General features: G+C 41.4%; 1 protein-coding gene across 6 annotated transcripts in view; it reads right to left on the reverse strand.

Annotated features, from left to right (window-relative positions):
- Positions 1-1,291: 1,291 nt before the first annotated feature.
- LOC733507 (uncharacterized) overlaps positions 1,292-20,067 on the reverse strand; it is a 57,124-nt gene continuing 38,348 nt past the window's right edge. For 5 of the 6 annotated variants that reach the window (XM_012964821.3, XM_012964818.3, XM_012964823.3 and 2 more), the window contains 4 exons: positions 13,128-13,184; positions 12,880-12,946; positions 2,562-3,074; positions 1,292-1,540 (listed from right to left, as the gene is read on the reverse strand). In XM_012964821.3, the coding sequence (XP_012820275.1) occupies positions 1,464-1,540; positions 2,562-3,074; positions 12,880-12,946; positions 13,128-13,184 (714 nt within the window). In that variant the 3' untranslated portion in view covers positions 1,292-1,463. 6 annotated transcript variants of the gene reach the window in all.

The raw sequence follows: 20,067 nt of genomic DNA on the forward strand, positions 1-20,067 counted from the left end.
TGATAGAAATGACAGTACATATGGGGGTATTTTCACATTGGGCCCCTACATGCCACATACGTAGGTAAACCTATACATATTGGGCATCAAACTGTTCAGTGGACCCCTGGCGTTCATATTCATTGTGTTTTATCTTGGCACCCAATGTTATGTGGGAGATAAGATGCTGCAAAGTGGAAGCTTTGAGGGGATTTTTGGAAATGTCATAAAAATCGCCAAACTTAGGAAAGCTTTGCAGCTTGGTACTGTGGAGTACCCTTTTTTTATTTGGGGAAATAAAAAAATATATGGCTGTCTGGGGTTAATGTACTTTTTTGTAGCATTAGCCCACATAAAATGATGTAAATGTGTTGATTTTGTAGAAGCTGAAATGACAGAAATGATAGATCATATGGGGGCATGTTCACATTAGGGCCCCTACATGGAACATACTTAAGTAAACCTATACATATTGGGCATCAAACTGTTGGTGCCTAATGCTATGTGGGAGATAAAATGCTGAAAAAAAAAAGTTACACAAATTTTGATAAAAACCAATAACTTTAGGAAAGGGTTGTAACTTGGTAGTTTGGAGTAGACAGGCAGTTTTTCCTATTCTAAATTCCCCAGAATCTGTTCTTTCCAAAAATGTATAATTTTCTGGGATAAACCTTCTGTTAGTGGTCTTTTTGGCCTTAAAATCTAAAGTATGCAGCTTTCTGAAGCAGTGCTTTGGCAATGTAGTGTAGTGCTGGGAGTTTTTGACCTATACAAGTGAGAAATCTCCATAAATGAGGCAATACCAAATATATATATAAATTTGGTATTGCCACGTTCAGGAGACATGGGACTTTCCAAATCAGTTGTATTTTTCTGCATAAAATAATTCTTGTTTCCGATATATGTGTTTATATTACATTTAGAAGCCTATATCTTGTTACAGATTTAGAATTACAAAAACCATATACCATACTTTCCATAATACCATATCTTGAAAGCTTAGGTTGTCCTGAAAAAAAGAACCAATATATTGTTTTCCTGGGTTAATTAAAAGTCCCCCAAGGAAAGGCCCCTAAAGTACAAAATGTTCAAAAACTGTCTGGCAGTACAAGTTCCGTTTTGACCAAAATGGCTGGCAGTGAAAGGGTTAAGGGTACAAGCATATAAAGAATTTCATTTTGGAATTCAAGATTTTGCCAAATATGAAACCTAGAAAAAGTTTCTATTCAGCTAAATGCTGAATGAAGAAAAACTGGTAAATAAAACGGAGCAGAAAACAGAGAGAGAAAACTTCACTAAAACAACCGAGAAATATAAGTTTACATACTTTTATTTTTGTTACAGGTAAAACAATATATCAGGCTATTTACATTGAAAAAAGAAAAAAACAAACAACTTTGCTTGACTACTAGTGAACAAGAACACGCTTTAATTTCAGAGATCGTAAGAAGGATCTAGGCGCTTATGCATAACTGTTGTGGTATTCAGCTTTCATCTACTGGCTGTTCTTCTAATGCCCCCGCATGAAGTAGAACCTGAGCAAACATTTCAATATTCACTTCTGAGAAACAAAGAAAAACAACAATAAATATTAGCTGTTCAGTGGCAGTTTTAAAACTGAATTTTAACAGTTGCTCAGTGACAGTTGTAAAAATTAATTTTAAAGCAGCAGCTAACAGACTTACTATATGTAAAACAAATACATACCATAAAAAAGACTTTCACTCACTACAAAACAAAGAAGTTCCTTGGTAGAATGTAATTTTCATTACATGGGTTTGAGATATGGATTTACCTGAATTGCTCCTAATATAATCCAAACGTCTATGCCATGTACTTTTAAAGTGCTGACATTATGGGTTTCTTTTTTGTTTTGGAAAGGGTGGCACATTTGTGTAGCTGCCATACCATTGTGCACAAACCAACTTGTGCAGGAAGGGAGATAACAAGGTGCTGTTACTGAAAGGAAGGAGGGGGTGGGGGTAGGGTCACAGCATCTTTCAATCCAGCCCTGTGTAGGCATATGCCTAATGCTGCCTAACCAAGACAAAAGGATTCTCTTATTAAAGGACATGTCAACCCCAAAAATATTTTTTTGCCTAAGAAAACAATTCTAAGCAAATTTCCAACATGGATTTATTAAAAATCATTAGTGCTTTAAAAGTTATTTGTAAATGTAAATGCTATTGAAAGTAGCATTTGTGGAACTCCTGGTTATTACTTTTTAAACAATCGTTACATAGATCAATCTCCTCCAGCAAGGCAGGGCTGTCAGACTGCTGGTGTTCGTTACATTGTTTCAACAGTCAGAGCCACCAGGACAGAGAATAGAAAGGACAGACAGACACTGCTTTTAATAGCAATTATATATACAAATAACTTAAAAAACATTATAAATTTGTAATGAATGTATATTGCAAAGTTGCTTAGAATTACATTTTCTTTTATTAGGCTATAAAAATATTTTTAGGGTTGACATGTCCTTTAAGTAAAGCCAATAATATGGCACATTAGGTGCATACCTCATGCTTTTGTAAAATCTTTTGTAAAATTTTGTAAAAGACATTAGGCTTGATGCTTACCTTGAAGAGCAGGGTAAAATGGAGCTAAGGTCTTAAGGATTTTGATCACTGTACTTAAATCCTTTCCTTTAAGGAGTTTAAGTAAGTCAGGGCTAAGTGTCTTTGAAGTTTTCCCACTTGTACTGCTTGTAGCATCTGTTTCAGAAGGCTGCTCATTTAAGTTGCTGGTAGAAGAAGTTTGGTCAGTATCAGCTGGAACTGAGTGATCATAGGAAAGTGATAGATTCACTGAGTCTGACACACTAGGTGTAACTGAAGCTGCTTCAGTATGAGGAAGCTCTGATTGACTGTATGTATTCTGATCATACACTTTGCTTTCACGTAAATTACCAAGTGGGAATGAACTATGAGAGACCTCTGTAAAAGAAGACGACTGTAAAGTGGAATCTCCAGCAGAATAGCACTGAGCATGTCCAGACACATTTGTGCTATCATCAGAGTAAAAGAATGTTGATGAGGAGTGGGGCAGTTCATCATCTGTCCAGGATGCCTTCCTTTTCCGACTTTCAGAACCTTAATTCAATACAAATTTAGTGTTATTATCATTAATAATGCAAGCATGTTACAACCTTTTTTATCTTTAAGTTTCATGTCTAAGCAAACTAAAGCAAATCCGGAAAAGGTTCACAAGGTGAGTTTCTGATCTTTATTCCCTCTTTCTTTAAAGGAACAGTAACATTAAAAAAATTAAAGTGTTTAAAAGTAATTAAAATATAATGTGCTGTTGCTCTGCAATAAAATGGTGTTTTTGCTACAGAAAAGCTACTATATAAATAAGCTGCTGTGTAGCCATGGGGGCAGCCATTCAAGCTGGAAAAAAGGAGAAAAGGCACAGGTTACATAGCAGATAATTAGTAGATAAGCCCCATATAATGGGGGTTTATCTGTTATCTGCTAAGTAACCTGTGCCTTTTCTCCTTTGAATGGCTGCCCCCATGGCTACACAGCAGCTTACTTATATAAACAATAGTAGTCTTTCAGAGGCAAACACACCAGTTGTAGCAATGCAGGGCAACAGTACATTATATTGTTATTACTTTTATACACTTTCATTTTTTGGTGTTACTGTTCCTTTAAGGTGTGTTGGACTACAGTATTTACATTGTGTCCTGAATAAGCTTATCACAACACTAGTTCAGCCCATGGTTCATTTTATGCAGATCCATCAAAAGACCAGATTTTGGGTGACTTATGAGATAGCATTAGACATGGGTCTAATAAAACTGTCACAAAAAGAGTTCTCCAAGTTAAGTTAATTACTTAATTTCTGGCCACTTTTTGTTTTGCTGTAGACTAATGCATTCACATCATCACTAGAAAGAACAATGGATGCAAGGGGTGCCATTGAAAGTTTATATAATGCAAATTTCTTTTTCCATTCTCTACTTTGCTCTCCCTGTTTTGTTTATCCATTTCCTTTCCCCACACCCCATTTTTCACCCCCAACAGACAAAGTAATACTCCTCTTAGTGTAACTATATAAGCTCATTTTAACTTAGAATTCAATAGTTTTTTTAATAGTTTTGTGCTAACATGTGTGTAGGAGTTACAACCTCAGGAGAAATGGTGGATTCTAGGACAAGCTTTTTGTTTGTTAATATTTGACTTGCAGCTTTTTCGTGAGGTTTTTCTGGTTTGTATATAGAAGACGAGGTGAGAGCCTTCTTATCCCAAGTGAAACTTATTTGGCCTGTAACATCTTAAAATTAAACACAAGGTGAAATAAATTAAGGTGAAATAAAGGTATTTAAATTATTTTTATTACATGATGACCATTAACCAGTATAAGCAAAAACATACGAGTACAAATGACATGTCTCTAATGCCTCTGAATAGAAGATTATATTGAAAATTCATGTCGCATAGTTAAGTTGGGTTGAAAAAAAGACAAAAGTCCATCAAGTTCAACCCTTCCAAATGAACTCAGCACACATCAGCATTTAGCAAAATATGTAAAATAATTTCATTAAGTTGCCCTAAATATCAAGGCGTTTCAATCAACCTTGGACTGAATATATATAAATATATAAATATATATATATATATATATATATATATATATAAAATCTCAGCCAGCAGGTCTTGTGGCTCAAAAACTTCAAAAAACTTTGCCTGCCCTATGCTGCCTGTGTGTGCCATACTCTGCCTGCCCTATACTGCATGTGTGTGCCATACTCAGCTCTACCCTGCCTGTATGTGCGATGCTCTGCCTGCCCTATGCTGCCTGTGTGTGCAATGCTCTGCCTGCCCTATGGTGCCTGTGTGTGCCATACTCTGCCTGCCCTACCTGTGTGTGCCATACCCTCCCTGCCCTATGGTACCTGTGTGTGCCATACTCTGCCTGCCCTACCCTGCCTGTGTGTGCCATACCCTTCCTGCCCTATGCTGCCTATGTGCCATATTCTGCCTACACACAGGCAGCATAGACCAGGCAGTACATACAATGTCTGAGGTGTGAACAGGAGAACAATATTGGTGATTACAGCCTGAGCCTGAGGTGTGAACACTGCAGAGGGTAAACAATGCAAAGATTAGAAGGTGTAAACAGTACAGGGGATTACATTTTTAAACAATATAGAGGGATTACAGCCTGAATCTGAGGTGGGAACCATGCAGGGGGGCAGTTAAACTCAGTACTGATACCATTTAAATCTTACACAAAAGGTAAGCCATCAAAGCAGCCAGAAAGGTGGGGGGGCCACACAGAGGGGGGTCGCAGGCCGCCAGTTGGACAGCACTGTTTTAGGTCATACAAAAAAATAGAAAACTTTAAGGGTTCACAAACTTTCAAGAACCACTGTATGTGTACATACACACACAGCTCAAATGAAACTGCACTCACAGGTCTTAGTAGAGAAAATAAAGTGTGTTTAATTATATATATATTATATATATATATATATATATATATATATATATATATATATATATATATATATATTATATATATATATATATATATATATATTATATATATATATATATATATATATATATAAAAAAAAGGCGTCACTGCAGTGAGACAACTAAGGATAAACGTAATGTACAGAAATAAAAACAAAAAGGAAAGCAGACAAACGTGCAAAATAATAGTTAGGAGTAATTCATGAAAGTGGAAACATAGTAGCCAAGTTCTACTGCTGTCTGGTGCATGTTACTGCTGTAACAAATATAGGGATACAATTTCAGCATAAAAACACAATTATAGAGGCGATTTTATTCTTTTCCCTGATGTGTTTCTAGCTTGAACAGTGCGCAGTAAAATATTGCTACATATATTGTGTCCATAAGCTGATATTTTATCTATATTTTTTGCTATTGTGTTTCCACTTGCATGAAGTACTCCTAACTATTATTTTGCACGTTTGTTTGCTTTTTCTTTTTGTTTGTTGCCTCACTGCAGTGATGCCTCAATGACATCATCCCCTGCACTTTCTCGCTAGTTAGGATTTATCTGGTTTCTTTTGTGTGTTGTTGTTATTTTGAAAAAGGCTAGATTGCTAGCCGAAACGTCGGTCTACTTTTTTTTAAAGTAAACACATATTATTATCTCTAAGACCCAGGCACTATTGTGTGAGAGAGAGAGCTTTATATTATGTACAGAATCCCTTTCAGAGTTGTGCTCCCCCATTATAAACCCATGGCCTCAGCTTAAATTAATGCAAGTTAAGATAGCATTTACTGTTTCAAATGCCTCTAGGAGCATAAAAGGAGATTTTGTGATACTCACCATTAAATCCTTTTCTCTCTGGACGTCTGTGGGACACAGGGACCATGGGTATAGTAGGTACCAGCAGGAGGCAGGACACTAGAATAGGAAGAGGACTAAACCCCTCCTCCCTGCTGCTATACCCCCTTGTACTTCCTGTCTTCACCAGTTTTGTCAACAAGAACCATAAGGTAACCATCAACCATAACTATATACACGTAGGATGAGAGGTGTTAAGAATGTTGTCCCACAGATGTCCTGAGAGAAAAGGATTTAACGGTGAGTATCACAAAATCTCCTTTTCTCTAACAGTAGTCTGTGGGACACAGGGACCATGGGGACATACCAAAGCTGTCCCAGAAACTCCAGGGTGGGAGAAGCAGAGGGAGCATAAGAATGGAGGTCTAATCAACTGCTGCTTGTAGTACCTTTCTACCAAAATGCGCGTCAGATGCCGCAAAGACCTCAAATTTGTAGAATTTTGTGAATGAATGGATGGAGGACCTGGTAGTGGCCCTGCAGACCTGTTCGGCTGATGCTCTGTTCCTGAAGGCCCAGGAGGTGCATATGCCCCTGGTGGAGTGAGCAGTGATGCGAAGAGGAGGAGATCTTCCAAGGGCAATGTAGGTTCTGCATATCGTCTCCTGGATCCAGCGAGATATGGTGGTCTTAGATGCTTGGCGTCCTGTTGTCCAGAATGAACGATGAATAGAGAAGGCGTATCTCTTATGTCCTGGGTACAGTGCAGGTAGAATTTAAGGACCCTCACCGGGTCCAGTGAGTGTAGTGCCACTTCCTTGGGGGATGCTGGGTTAGGACAGAATGAAGGAATGGTGATGTCCTGATTAATGTGAAGGGCCAAAAACACCTTGGGAACGAATGGTGGGAGGGTCCGTAGTACCGCTTGATCCGTGTGGAATATCAGGAATGGATGTTGACTAGAAAGAGCGCTGAGTTCCGACACTCTCTGAGCTGAAGCGATAGGCAGGAGGAAGACTGTTTTCCAGGTTAGCCAGGCTAGGGGAATGGTGGCTAGTGGCTCGAATGGGGGGGCTTGCAGTGCTGATAGGACCAGGTTGAGGTCCCACGGGGCAGTTGTTCCCTGAAGGGTGGGCAAATGCGTGATATTCCCTTGGATGAATGTGGCTACGTTGGGTAGGATGGCTAATCGTTGTTGGAAGAGAACTGACAGAGCGGATATCTGGGATTTTAGCGATCCCTTATCCAAGCCTGCTTGTAGGAATGACAGTAGTCGAGGAACGGACATGTCCTGGAAGGAGCTCCCCGTCTGATTACACCCGTCCCTGTAGTTTTTTCATACACAATGGTGCCATCATGTTACGTATAACGTCCAGGGAGAAGCCTTTTTGACTGAGGACTATCGACTCAATCACCATGCGGTCAAATTCAGGAAGGCTGGGTCGGGGTGGAGGATTGGCCCCTGAGAGAGAAGGTCAGGATTCTGGGGCAGACGCCATCTGATCTGCTGAGGGCCACCAGTTCGGTGAACCAGGCTCTTCTGGGCCAATGAGGAGCTATTAGGATGACTGTGAATCTTTCTGTTCTGATCTTTCTGATGACTCTTGGAAGAAGAGGGAGAGGTGGAAAGGCGTATGCCAGGTCGAAGTTCCACTTGGTCATCAGGGCGTCTGCTGCTAACGCTAGAGGGTCTCGATATATGGACATGAATTGGGTCACTTTGCGGTTTTGACAGGAGGCCATAAGGTCCACCTCTGGGAGGCCCTGACGGTCTACGATGTCTTGGAAGATCTTGGGGTTCAGAGCCCATTCTCCCGGAGGTAGTCGGGCCTGCCAGTTCTCGACGCCAGGGATATAGATCGCTGAGAGACGGACCTCTCAGCGATCTGCCCACATTAGGATGCGACTGACTTCTTTGAGCGCCTGTCGACTCCTTGTGCCTCCCTGGTGATTTAGGTATGCGACTGTGGTGGCGTTGTCCGATTGGACCTTGATGTCACGTCCTGTGAGTTGGTTCTGCCAATGGCATAGTGCGAGGCGTACCACTCCGATTTCCAAGATGTTGATTGGAAGTTGGGCCTGGTGACCCCAGCACCTGCATGGGATGGAGAGCCTGGATTCTGACGATCTTCTCCGGCAGGAGGTAGACCTGTTGATGTGCTGTGCCGAAGACCATGCCTAGGAAGGGCATGCGTTGGGCTGGCATCAGCCGGGATTTTGCAGTATTGATTTTCCATCCCAGAGTGGTCAGGGTGTCCATGACCAGGGATAGCTGGGATGTGGCTGCTGGGAGAGAGGGAGCTTTGAGCAGTAAGTCGTCCAGGTAAGGAATTAGAGAGACCCCCCGGGATCTCAGCGAGGCTGCGGCTGCTGACATGATCTTGGTGAATATCCGGGGGGCTGAGGTGAGGCCAAATGGAAGTGCAGTGAACTGGAAGTGGTGGTTTTGGAGAGCAAAATGTAAAAACTTCCAATGGGGAGGGAAAATGGGAACATGGAGGTAAGCATCTTTGATGTCCAGGGCCACCAGGAACTCGTTTGGGTTCATGGCCTCAATGACTGCCCTCAGTGACTCCATCTTGAAGGGAGAGAAGCGAACAAATGCATTCAGGTGCTTCAGGTCCAGGACTGGCCAGAAGGATCCGTCCTTTTTGGGGACGATGAAGAGGTTGGAGTAGAAACCTTGAAACTTGTCGCCCGAAGGAACTGGAACAATAACTCTTTCGTCCAGTAGGTCCTGGACAATGGAGAGGAGGGCCTTTGTTTGTGTGGGTCCGGAGGGAGCCATGACATGAAGCGATCTGGTGGTCTGGACGCGAATTCGGGACGGTAACCTGATGTGTCAATATCTTGTACCCATGGATTTGAGGTGAGGTGCAGCCATTCTTTTCGGAATAGAAGAAGTCTGCCTCCAACTGGGGTGTGATCTTCCCGAGGAAGGTAGTCATGCTGTGGAGGACTTGTCTGAGGTCTTGTTTTGAGGCTTTTTGTTTTGCCAGGAGTACTTGGGGCGGCCTTGGAATCTGGGTTTAGTGGAGTTCTGGGATTGATAATCCCTAGAGGATGATGCCTTGGATGGTCTTGAGCGAAAGAAGCGCCCTCGACGAAAGGAGGTACGGCTCTTTGGTTGTGGGAGAAGGGTGCTCTTTCCCCCGATGGCCTGACTTATAATTTTGTCCAATTCTGGGCCGAAAAGGAGTTTGCCCTTGAAGGGGAAGGTGGTGAGTGATTTCTTGGATGAAAGGTCGGCCGACCACAGTTTGAGCCACAGGGAATGTCGTGCCGCTACCGATAGTGCAGAGGTTCGGCTGATGGCTTGAGCCACATCAAGGGATGCTTCGCAGAGATACTCATTGGCATCTCTGATTTGAGATGCCAGGGTCGCCAGTTCCTGTCTCGGGGCGACGGAGTTGAGTCTGTCGACTAGCGAGGTAGACCAGGTTTGGATGGCTCGTGACACCCATGCCGATGATAGGACAGGTCTCAGACTCTCTCCGGCCGCTGTGAATGCGGCTCTGAGAAACCCTTCTGTCTTTTTGTCCATGGAGTCCTTGAAGGAGGAGGAGTCAGGGACTGGGAGAGCAGTGTTCTTGGAAAGACGCGAGACGGGTGTGTCCACCGAAGGTGGTGTGGACCACTTGTGAAGAGACTCCTGAGGGAATGGAGAGGAGCGCTGAAACCACTGGTTGGCTTGGAAGCGCTTCTCTGGGTGATCCCACTCTGACTGAATGATGCAATCCAGCTGTTCGTGAGAGGGAAACATGGATAGTAGCTTCTTTTGGCGTTTGAAGAGAGATTGTGTTGAATTCTGAGACTCTGGAGTCTTGAGGTCAAGGCAGGATATGACCGCCGTGATGAGGGAGCCTACTGCTTCCGATGGAGCCTTGGATGTTTCCTCAATGTCAGCAAGATCCTCATCATCGGAAATTTCACCCTTACCGAGGAGTGGCCGAGGGCTGAGGTGAGTCGGAGTTGCTGAGGCCCTCATAGTGAAGGGGGACATGCCGTTTAAGGGATTTGGTTCGGGGATTCGTATCTTCCCGATCCAACTTGTCCAGCCATGGTGGGGGTTCCTGGCTGGAAACAGTGGCCTGTGGCTGTGTTGCGTACGTCTCTGCTGGGAAGGGTCCCTCCCTGGGCTTCTCGGCCTGGACCAGGGGCATAGGATCCTGGGCCTGGAGGGCAGTCTTGGCTGGAATTTTGGAGCATAAGGAGCATAGAGGCTCCTTTCTGCCTGACGGGAGGCGTTTGCAGCACCAGGCGCAGGCAAGGTATTTAACTTTGGAGGAGCTGGAAGCCCTCCTGGAAAAGGGACCCTCTGAATTGCCCTCTGCCATGACCCTGGTAGAGAGTCAGTACCGGGAAGAATTATGGCGTATTACAGTAGTAAGGTGCCAGCGCCGTGCCCGTGCGGTGTGTGTGCTGTGGCAGAACGGTGTCAGTGCAAGGCCAGTGCAGTGATAACTGTGTCAGAGTGGTGCCAGTACTGTGCTAGTACAGGGTTAGTACAGGTCAAGTACAGTGCACGTGTGGTGCCGATGCAGTGTAACATGCAAGAGGTAAGTAAAAGAAAAAGTTAAAGTTATTTTTTTTTATTATTGCAGAGCTCTTAGTGCCCAATATGCCTAGCCAGCAATAGGAGTAAGCGTGGCAGAATTAGAAACCCACCAGCAGTAATGCCTGCCCACCCTAGCGGTTAGAGCTATTCCCCCTGCAGCTAGCGCCTAGCTCCTGCTGATACAGAAAAAACGATGCGATCCGATGGAAGGTGCAGAAGGGAGAAGCGCGCAAAAAGAAAGGGCGCGAAGGTGCGCTTCAGTGAAGAGGCGTGACGTCATCGCCTGTGCAGGAAGTGGAATACATAGGTGGGACGCATAGGCTCTGAAATGTTCAGGGAAGCCGGAGAGATGGTGCAAGTCTATGAGTAGGCTAGCAGGCAGGCAGGGCTAGGTGAGAGAGACCCGTAGAAAAGCAGGGCTAGCGCAGGGGGGTATAGATAGCGAGGCTAGGTTGGGAGCAGGAATGGCTGAGGCAATGCTGGGTGGCAAGGCAAGCTGTGAGGCAAGGGCTTATAACACCAGGGATCGTTGGGCAGCATCTGCGCTCTGTGAGCAGAGGCAGGGTGTCTGCAGGGCATGTATGCATAAGGCTTACTTGAGTAACCCCAACGTCCTGCTTTTTCCACGTAGGGGGAACCTGGATAGAGGAGCTCCTGTTGGAGACCTCTAGGACAACCCCTGTTGCCAGATTGAATCTGCCCGAAGAAGAGAAACACAGAGTGTAAGATGATCCTGTCTCCTTGTGGGACACTACAAAAAAAACTGGTGAAGGGGGTATAGCAGCAGGGAGGAGGGGTTTTGTCCTCTTCTTCCTATTCTAGTGTCCTGCCTCCTGCTGGTACCTACTATACCCATGGTCCCTGTGCCCACAGACTACTGTTAGAGAAAAGAGTGATTGTTATAGCCAAGTTTTTAAATATCTATAAGCTTTGTATTAATTAAGGTGGAATCTGGCCATATGCTGCAAGTAGTTTATCAGATGACACTGAGGAAGTCACCAGGACAGTTCTATGCAGCATTTTCCTTTATAAAAACATAATTGGCTAATAATAATAAGCTATTATCAGGTAAGCATTCTCTCTCTAGAAAAAACTGATGGTTATTAGCAGTACTCAGTAATAACTGCTGCTTAGTGACATCACTCAAAAAATGATGTCTTTAAAGGAGAATGCAAGTCAAAATTTAAAAAGCATACTGCCCAATAGTCCTCCTATTGTTTAGTAAAAAAGCCACACTTTTGGCTCACCTAATCAAATATTTACTCAGTCACACTTACTTCACATTTTCTAGAACAGGCAGCCATCTCTAAAAAGGTATTCTCCCTTTCTTTCCCTCCTTGCTTCATACTCCACATGTTTCATTCCCCTCTGCCAGATCCGCTTTTGATTGGCTGGTGGGTATGTGTAGGTCAGAACAGGAGACAGGATCAAGTTACACACATGCTCAGAGAATAGGAAGGCTGCCGCTGGCAGCCTACAGGAAGGACGGAGAGATTTCAGTGATGTCACTGTAGTCTTCACACTGCTGTAGGCTGCCAGCACCATATCTCAGAGAAGCAAGCAGGGATCTGGGAATTTAGATATGCAGTAAGTACTTAAAAAGAATGCCTTTAGACTTACTTTTAATTTATATTAACCTTTCATTGTCCTTTAAAATAGGGTCGCTTATGATAACTACAGTGCATTTATCTTTGTGATGATGTCCTTACATAAATATGTTCATTACTGTCCATAAATAAATGAAGGTCTTTACATCCAGGTATAATGTAATAAAAGGCACAAAGTTTGTACACACCTTGGGGTATATTTATCATGCTGTGTAAAAGCGGAGTGAAACATTACCAGTGATGTTGCTCATAAGCAGCATATGCTTTGCTTTGGTTTTCTCACTGTTGAAATCTAATTTCTGATTGGTTGCCCAGGGCAATATTACCAGTAATGTTTCACTCCATTTTTTACACAGCATAATAAATATAACCCCTTGTGTATTCTATTTCATTTGGGGGTTTGTGTTATAAGACCAAAACAAACAAGAATATCTAATGTTTATTTTTTGTCCTTTTTTAAAATACCTGAATTTACTTTAGATTTTCCTGAATCCTTTTCTCTGGCAGAATGGCATGCAATGTCCTCTTTAACCTAAAAAAAAACAAAAAAAAAACCCCAAAATAAAAGGCAAAACAAAAAACAAAAGTTTACATTATTGTTTAATATACCCACCAGTACCTTAATGTATACATTATGCACACAAAAAATATGAAATAGATATTCTTACTGTGCATACTGTGCTAATTCATTACAAAATTCAGGAAAAACTTACTTTTGTATGTTTGCTGTGCCGAGTATGAACATTGCTTGTATTTTGTATATGCAGGAGCTGATAAGTGAAAGACATAATTGCAGTTCAATGACACAAGCAGGTATAATCAGTTAGTCATTTCTAAATGTATACTGACGTTTACATTTTTAAAATGTGAAAATTGTCTCACTCAATACATAACAAGCTGATACTGTATAAGAAACAAGATTTATTTAACTACCTAGTTACTTGTGAACATAGCAGTGTCACTGCTGCAGGCATTCAAAATACAGAGATATTAAATGCACTTTACATGAATTATTATATGACACAGGCAGTCAGATAATGCACAATGACTTCCTATTGATGCAGTATTGGTCCAAAACTTTCACTGTAAAAAAAAAAAAAAAAAGTAAAATATTCCTTTCCGTTTGGTGCAGCAGTGATGGGTCTGATTTAAAACGGGTAATCAATAGGAGGTATTTGGGCCCAAACTGCATTCACCATATAAATTCAGGTACAAATCTAAGCTAAAGAAATGGTCTTCTAAGGTCATTATTTATGAAACCGCATTAGTGCCAGGTGTAAATATACCCTTGAGACTATACCAACACTTGTAAACTAAATAAAAACATACTTTTCACTACGGTAGCATGCACCTATGGATAATCCATTCCTTTTTATGTATTACAGGCCACCCCCTGCTCATACAATTCATTTTGTTCACATACAAACCAAGGGCAAACATGCTTGCTAGGTTACATCAGCCAATGAATGGACTGAGCTGTGTCTTTTTCTTACACACTACTTAATCTTAAAGTTAGCTTAGGGGCCTATTTATTATGCTGTGTAAAATAAAATTCGCCAAAAAAACTTTGTTAAACGCTGTGTAAAATAAACGGAGAAGCTTGCCATTATTTAACTTAAATTCCGGTGGAAGAACAATGTGTAAAAATGAAGCCTGCCTGGTGAATTTTGTCAACGTTTTTTTACACAGCATAATAAATGTGCCCCCTAGATTATAGTGACAAGACATGAGGGAAGGTGCAAACATTCAGTTGCAACAGTAACCAGTGTTACAACTGTAATGTAAAATAACAATAGTGAATGTGTAAAAATCCAAATACAATGTAACCAATGTTGCCAGTACAGGCATGGGACCTGTTATCCAGAAAACTCAGGACCTCATTTTTTTTTTCCTGGATAAGGGGTCTTTCTGTAATTTGGATCCCTATGCCTTGTCTACTAAAAATCATTTAAACATTAACAAAAACCAACAGGATTGTTTTCCTTCCAATAAAGAATAATTATATTTTAGTTGATATCAAGTATAAGGCACTGTTTTATTACTATAGAGAAAAAGGAATTTAAAAATGAATTATTATCCAGATAATGGGTTTCCGGTTAACTTGCGGAAAGCACAGTTGAAACCAGACCATAACATTTCTGAAAAACAAGACCATAGGACTTAGACTATTCGGAGAACTGTCATGAACAAAGAGTATCGTAGGGCACCTCTCACAGAAAATCCTTATGTGGGAGCATAGCAGCTCGTTCGGAGAACTATCAGGAGCAATCTCCTAACCAATGCCTGTCTTGAGTGGCAGCATACCATGAGCTCATCCATGAGCAAAGATCGATTTAGCCAACTGGCACGGTTAAGAAAGAATGACCACCTATATACGTGCTCCATTAGACCCATGGTTAGTCAGAAAATGCCTAGGTATCACTAATGTAACAGACATGGTAAGGAACATGTTTCACTGGCATTCCCATAGGTCTAACATATAGCATAAGCGGATGACAGGATATCACATTCACATCACATATCATTCATATCACATACAAATTATTTTAACTGTTTTGTAGGGTGGGGGGTCTGTTGGTTTGTCCCAGAGGAAGAGCACTGATGATGCTTGAAACAATGGCATTTTTGTAAATAAACTTTTTAGTTTGAGAAATTGACACGTGCAATACTCTTTCTCTTTATAGTTATTTTTACCTGCACCTGGGACAGTTGGCCTTACAATTAAGGGTAGTGCACCACTTTGGCACTAGTATAATAAAAAAACCTGTTGTTTAAGCATTTATTCTAAATGTATAGTTTTCCTTTAAAACGACAGAGGGAGCATAGGGTGCTAAATTTGAAGCTAAGGTGTTTTTATAGAAAAGGTTTGGCTTTTTAGACCATTTATTTCCTTCACTGGAAAAATGGAAATTAATGGAAAAGGTCAACTGTTCTAGGGGAAAGGATGGCAAAGAGGGTGAAAGAATATTTAAGGTTATAGCATTATGAGTAAGCAAGTAAACATAGGTACCAAAGATTAGGTTGGGCATACGGAAGAGGGGTGATGGTGTGGTAAAGCATCAAAAAAATATGTTTATAGTTGCATCTCCCTTTATCTTTAATAGGAATTCCCATGGTGCTATGTCTTTTGACAAAGGTCACTGGCGCATTAAAAATTAGACTACATCTTACCCCATTTATTATGCCAGTTAAACCACAGAATCAATATTTTGGGAGCAAAAAGAAGGGTTACCTCATGAAATGCTGCTCCTGGGGTAAGATAGGATATATGCTAAGGAGCTCCCACTGTCCAAATTAATACTAACAATAACTATAGTTATAATTCTCCAATTTATAATTTTAACAGAGCAATATGGGCAACTCCACAGCACCTTTTCAGGTCTAAGCTCCTAATTCGGCCCCCAAAGACCAAATCGCAGCTTATTTGCCCATGTATGGGCCCTCCTAAGGCGGCCGACCAGATTTAGAGTGAATAGCTCTGCTACAAAATAATTCATTTAAGCTTGTTTGCATAAAGGCAGAGAACAGGGAAAAGAAAGTGATCACTGGCCTAGGGGTAAAACATCAAATAAGGAGTTTGTTGAGTTGTAAGGAGTTTGTCATTCCACTCATAATTTGGATTAATGGCTAGTTAGGGGACCATATTTAGTCACATTTTTCACCAAAACCTTTTGTATGAGTGTCTTATAAAAGGAAGAGCATGGTGTACTAACTTTACTTAAGTTACTACCGGAGGTGTTCTGTTGCTCATTCACCTTATCGCCACCATTTTTTTGGCATAGTATAACAATATCATGTTTATGTTATGTTATCAACATAAAATCTATTGCTATAATTCAAAAGGGACCTTGGACGTAGCCTGTTACTTATATATACCTATGGAAACAGCCCCAGATTTCTCAGGACAGCACCCTCATTCCCCGCCCCCCTCAGGATCTCGAATGTGGAGCACAGGGAACAGGACACGCAGAGCTCCATATGAGAGCAAATTTAGGTGTGGCTGGGTGGCATGCTGCCCTTAAATTTGTGCTGCCTTAGGCCTTGCCACAAATCTGGGCCTAGTAATAAATAAGATATCCTGGCAGAAACTCATATTGCTTTGAAAATCTGATTTGGGATATATTCCCATTGGAAATCACATGAGTTTGTGCCAACATTGTTTTATACTGAAAAGCTCATGATTAAAAGAAAAACTAAATCTTAAAAATTAATATGGCTTAAATTACATATTTTTAAACTGACCTGGCAAATGGTAAGTTGAAACTAATCCAGGACTAGCTGCAACTGCACATCGACCAGAAAGCTTGGTATTGGCAAACTGACAGAAGGAAATGTGAAGATACAGAAGATGGTGCCTGTGAACGCTGATGTGCTACTCTTTAGCTACATGTCAGGTTAAAACCAGGGACACTTTCCCACGTAACAGACTCTGTGGAGAGGGAGCAGGGAGGAGAGCCGATAAAGGCCAGTGGATGGAGGGTTTACTCAATGGTACAAATAAGAGAAAAGAGAAAAGAAGGTGCTCGAAAGCTCAAAAAAAAGTTTTGATTTTTTTTTTTTTTACATGCTTGATTGGCTTGGTGCAAGTTACAAGTCTTATATCCTAAACTCCACAGAGAGATGTCTTTCTTTATATCTAAACAGAATATACAGAAATAAATATTTGTATTTCAAAGGAACCATAGCACCAACATTTTTAGAGTGTTTTTAAACAATTACCTTGTATGTTTAAAAATACTGTCCCAGATAATATGCTGTAGAGAAGCCCATATCCTAGAAGTCTGCGCATCCAAATGAAGGGTCATTTTCATAAACGTTTGTATTTTAAGCCTACTGTGATCCACACAGAATCTGCACGCCCTTTGGTCTAAATGCTCTTTTATAAAAACAGACAATCTCATTTATACAGGTAAAAAGTAAACAGGGATTTATAAAACAGGGCTGTTATAAAACAGGGCTGCATAAAAAGGTTAATAAATTACAATTGCAATAATAAATATGATCTGTCAACCACAGCATGTCAGAATCTTTGGTACAAAGATTAAAGTGGAGACAAAACCACAGCAGAAAATAACTGGAAGTGCTTTGTTTGCCACAACATGTTTCAACGCTCTTTGTCAAGTGTCAATATACGCTTGACAAAGAGTTTCAAGTTTGAAACATGTTGTCTCAAATAAAGCACTAGCATCTAGTTTCTTTTGTGGTTTTGTCTCCTTTTTATCTTTTGTAAAGGTATGGGATCCCTTATCCGAAAACCCGTTATCAAGAAAGCTCCGAATTACGGAAAGCTCCGAATTACGGAAAGCCCGTCTCTCATAGACTCCATTTTAATCAAATAATTTAGAATTTTAAAACTGATTTCCTTTTTCCCTGTAATAATAAAACAGTACCTTGTAATTGATCCCAACTAAGATATAAATAATCCTTATTGGGGCAAAACAATCCTATTGGGTTTATTTAATGTTTTATTGATTTTTTAGTAGACTTAAGGTATGGAGATCCAAATTATGGAAAAAAACCTTGTTCGGAATACCCTTGGTCCTGAGCATTCTGGATAATGGGTCCTATACCTGTAACAAAGATTCTGGAAGATTCAGGAAGCTGGGGAGTGGAGCTGGAGGATGTTGGGGAGGATGCTGGGTCGGGGAGCTGTGGGATGCTGGGGGGGAGCTGAGAGGCCCCGTGATTTCTGATGGCAGCCCCGGGAGTAACGCTGGCCCAGCCTGGCTGTAAGTGAATGTGGCCCCTGAGCCAAAAAGTTTGCCCACCCCTGCTCTACAGCATATTATCTGGGATGTTGGACTTCGCCTATGTATGTCAGAATCTTTAAACAGCGTGATTAGAACAGTGCATCCACATACAGAGAACTGGTGCCTTGCGCATTAGGATAATGAAAATAATTATTAAATCTGATCCCACACAAAGAAATTATTTCAGATTCTGCAATGTTTTCAAACACTTTAGTATCCTTAAACAGATAGTATATGCTGAAAATTCCAAGCAGAAACAAGAAAATATATACCGTATATACTCGAGTATAAGCCGATCCGAATATAAGCCGAGGTACCTAATTACATAGTAACATAGTAACATAGTAAGTTGGGTTGAAAAAAGACATACGTCCATCAAGTTCAACCATAATGCCTATACCTAACCTGCCTAACTACAAGTTGATCCAGAGGAAGGCAAAAAACCCCATCTGAAGCCTCTCTAATTTGCCTCAGAGGGGAAAAAATTCCTTCCTGACTCCAAGATGGCAATCGGACCAGTCCCTGGATCAACTTGTACTAAGAGCTATCTCCCATAACCGTGTATTCCCTCACTTGCTAAGAATCCATCCAGCCCCTTCTTAAAGCTATATAATGTATCAGCCAGTACGACTGATTCGGGGAGGGAATTCCACAACTTCACAGCTCTCACTGTAAAAAATCCTTTCCGAATGTTTAAATGGAACCTCCCTTCTTCTAAACGGAGTGGGTGCCCTCGTGTCCGTTGGAAGGACTTACTGGTAAATAAAACATTAGAAAGGTTATTATATGATCCCTTTATATATTTATACATAGTTATCATGTCACCTCTTAAGCGCCTCTTCTCCAGTGTAAACAGACCCAACTTGGCCAGTCTTTCTTCATAACTGAGACTTTCCATACCCTTTACCAGCTTAGTTGCCCTTCTCTGGACCCTCTCTAACTCAATAATGTCCCGTTTGAGCACTGGAGACCAAAACTGAACAGCATATTCTAGATGGGGCCTTACCAGCGCTCTGTAAAGGGGAAGAATAACCCCCTCCTCCCGTGAATCTATACCCCTTTTAATACAGCTCAAAACCTTGTTTGCCCTTGCAGCTGCTGCCTGGCATTGCTTGCTACAGCCAAGTTTATTATCTACAAGGACTCCAAGGTCCTTCTCCATTATGGATTTGCCTAGTGCAGTCCCATTAAGGGTATACGGGGCTTGCATATTTTTACATCCCAGGTGCATGACCTTACATTTATCCACATTAAATCTCATCTGCCACTTAGCTGCCCAGATTGCCAGTTGGTCAAGATCCTGCTGCAGGGATGTCACATCCTGGATAGAATTGACTGGTCTGCAGAGTTTTGTGTCATCTGCAAACACTGATACATTACTCATAATACCCACCCCTAAGTCATTTATGAACAAATTAAACAAAAGTGGACCCAGTACAGAACCCTGAGGGACCCCACTGAGAACCTTACTCCAAGTAGAGAATGTACCATTAACAACCACCCTCTGTACCCGATCCTGTAGCCAGTTTTCTATCCATGTGCAAACGACTTCACTAAGACCAATAGACCTTAGCTTAGAAAGCAGTCGTTTGTGGGGAACGGTATCAAATGCTTTGGCAAAATCCAAATAGATTATATCTACTGCATCCCCACTGTCCAGCTTCTTACTTACCTCATCATAAAAAGCAATTAAATTGGTCCGACATGACCTGTCCTTCATAAAGCCATGCTGATTACTGCTCATAATGCCATTCTCCACTACATAATTTTGAATGTGATCCCTTAACAAGCCTTCAAATAACTTGCCCACCACGGATGTCAAACTTACAGGCCTATAATTGCCAGGCTGAAATCTTACTCCCTTTTTAAATATGGGAGTGACATTCGCCTTCTTCCAATCCCT

The sequence above is a fragment of the Xenopus tropicalis genome, chromosome 6 (assembly GCF_000004195.4).
Source record: "Xenopus tropicalis strain Nigerian chromosome 6, UCB_Xtro_10.0, whole genome shotgun sequence".
In the NCBI taxonomy this organism is placed as follows: domain Eukaryota; kingdom Metazoa; phylum Chordata; class Amphibia; order Anura; family Pipidae; genus Xenopus; species Xenopus tropicalis.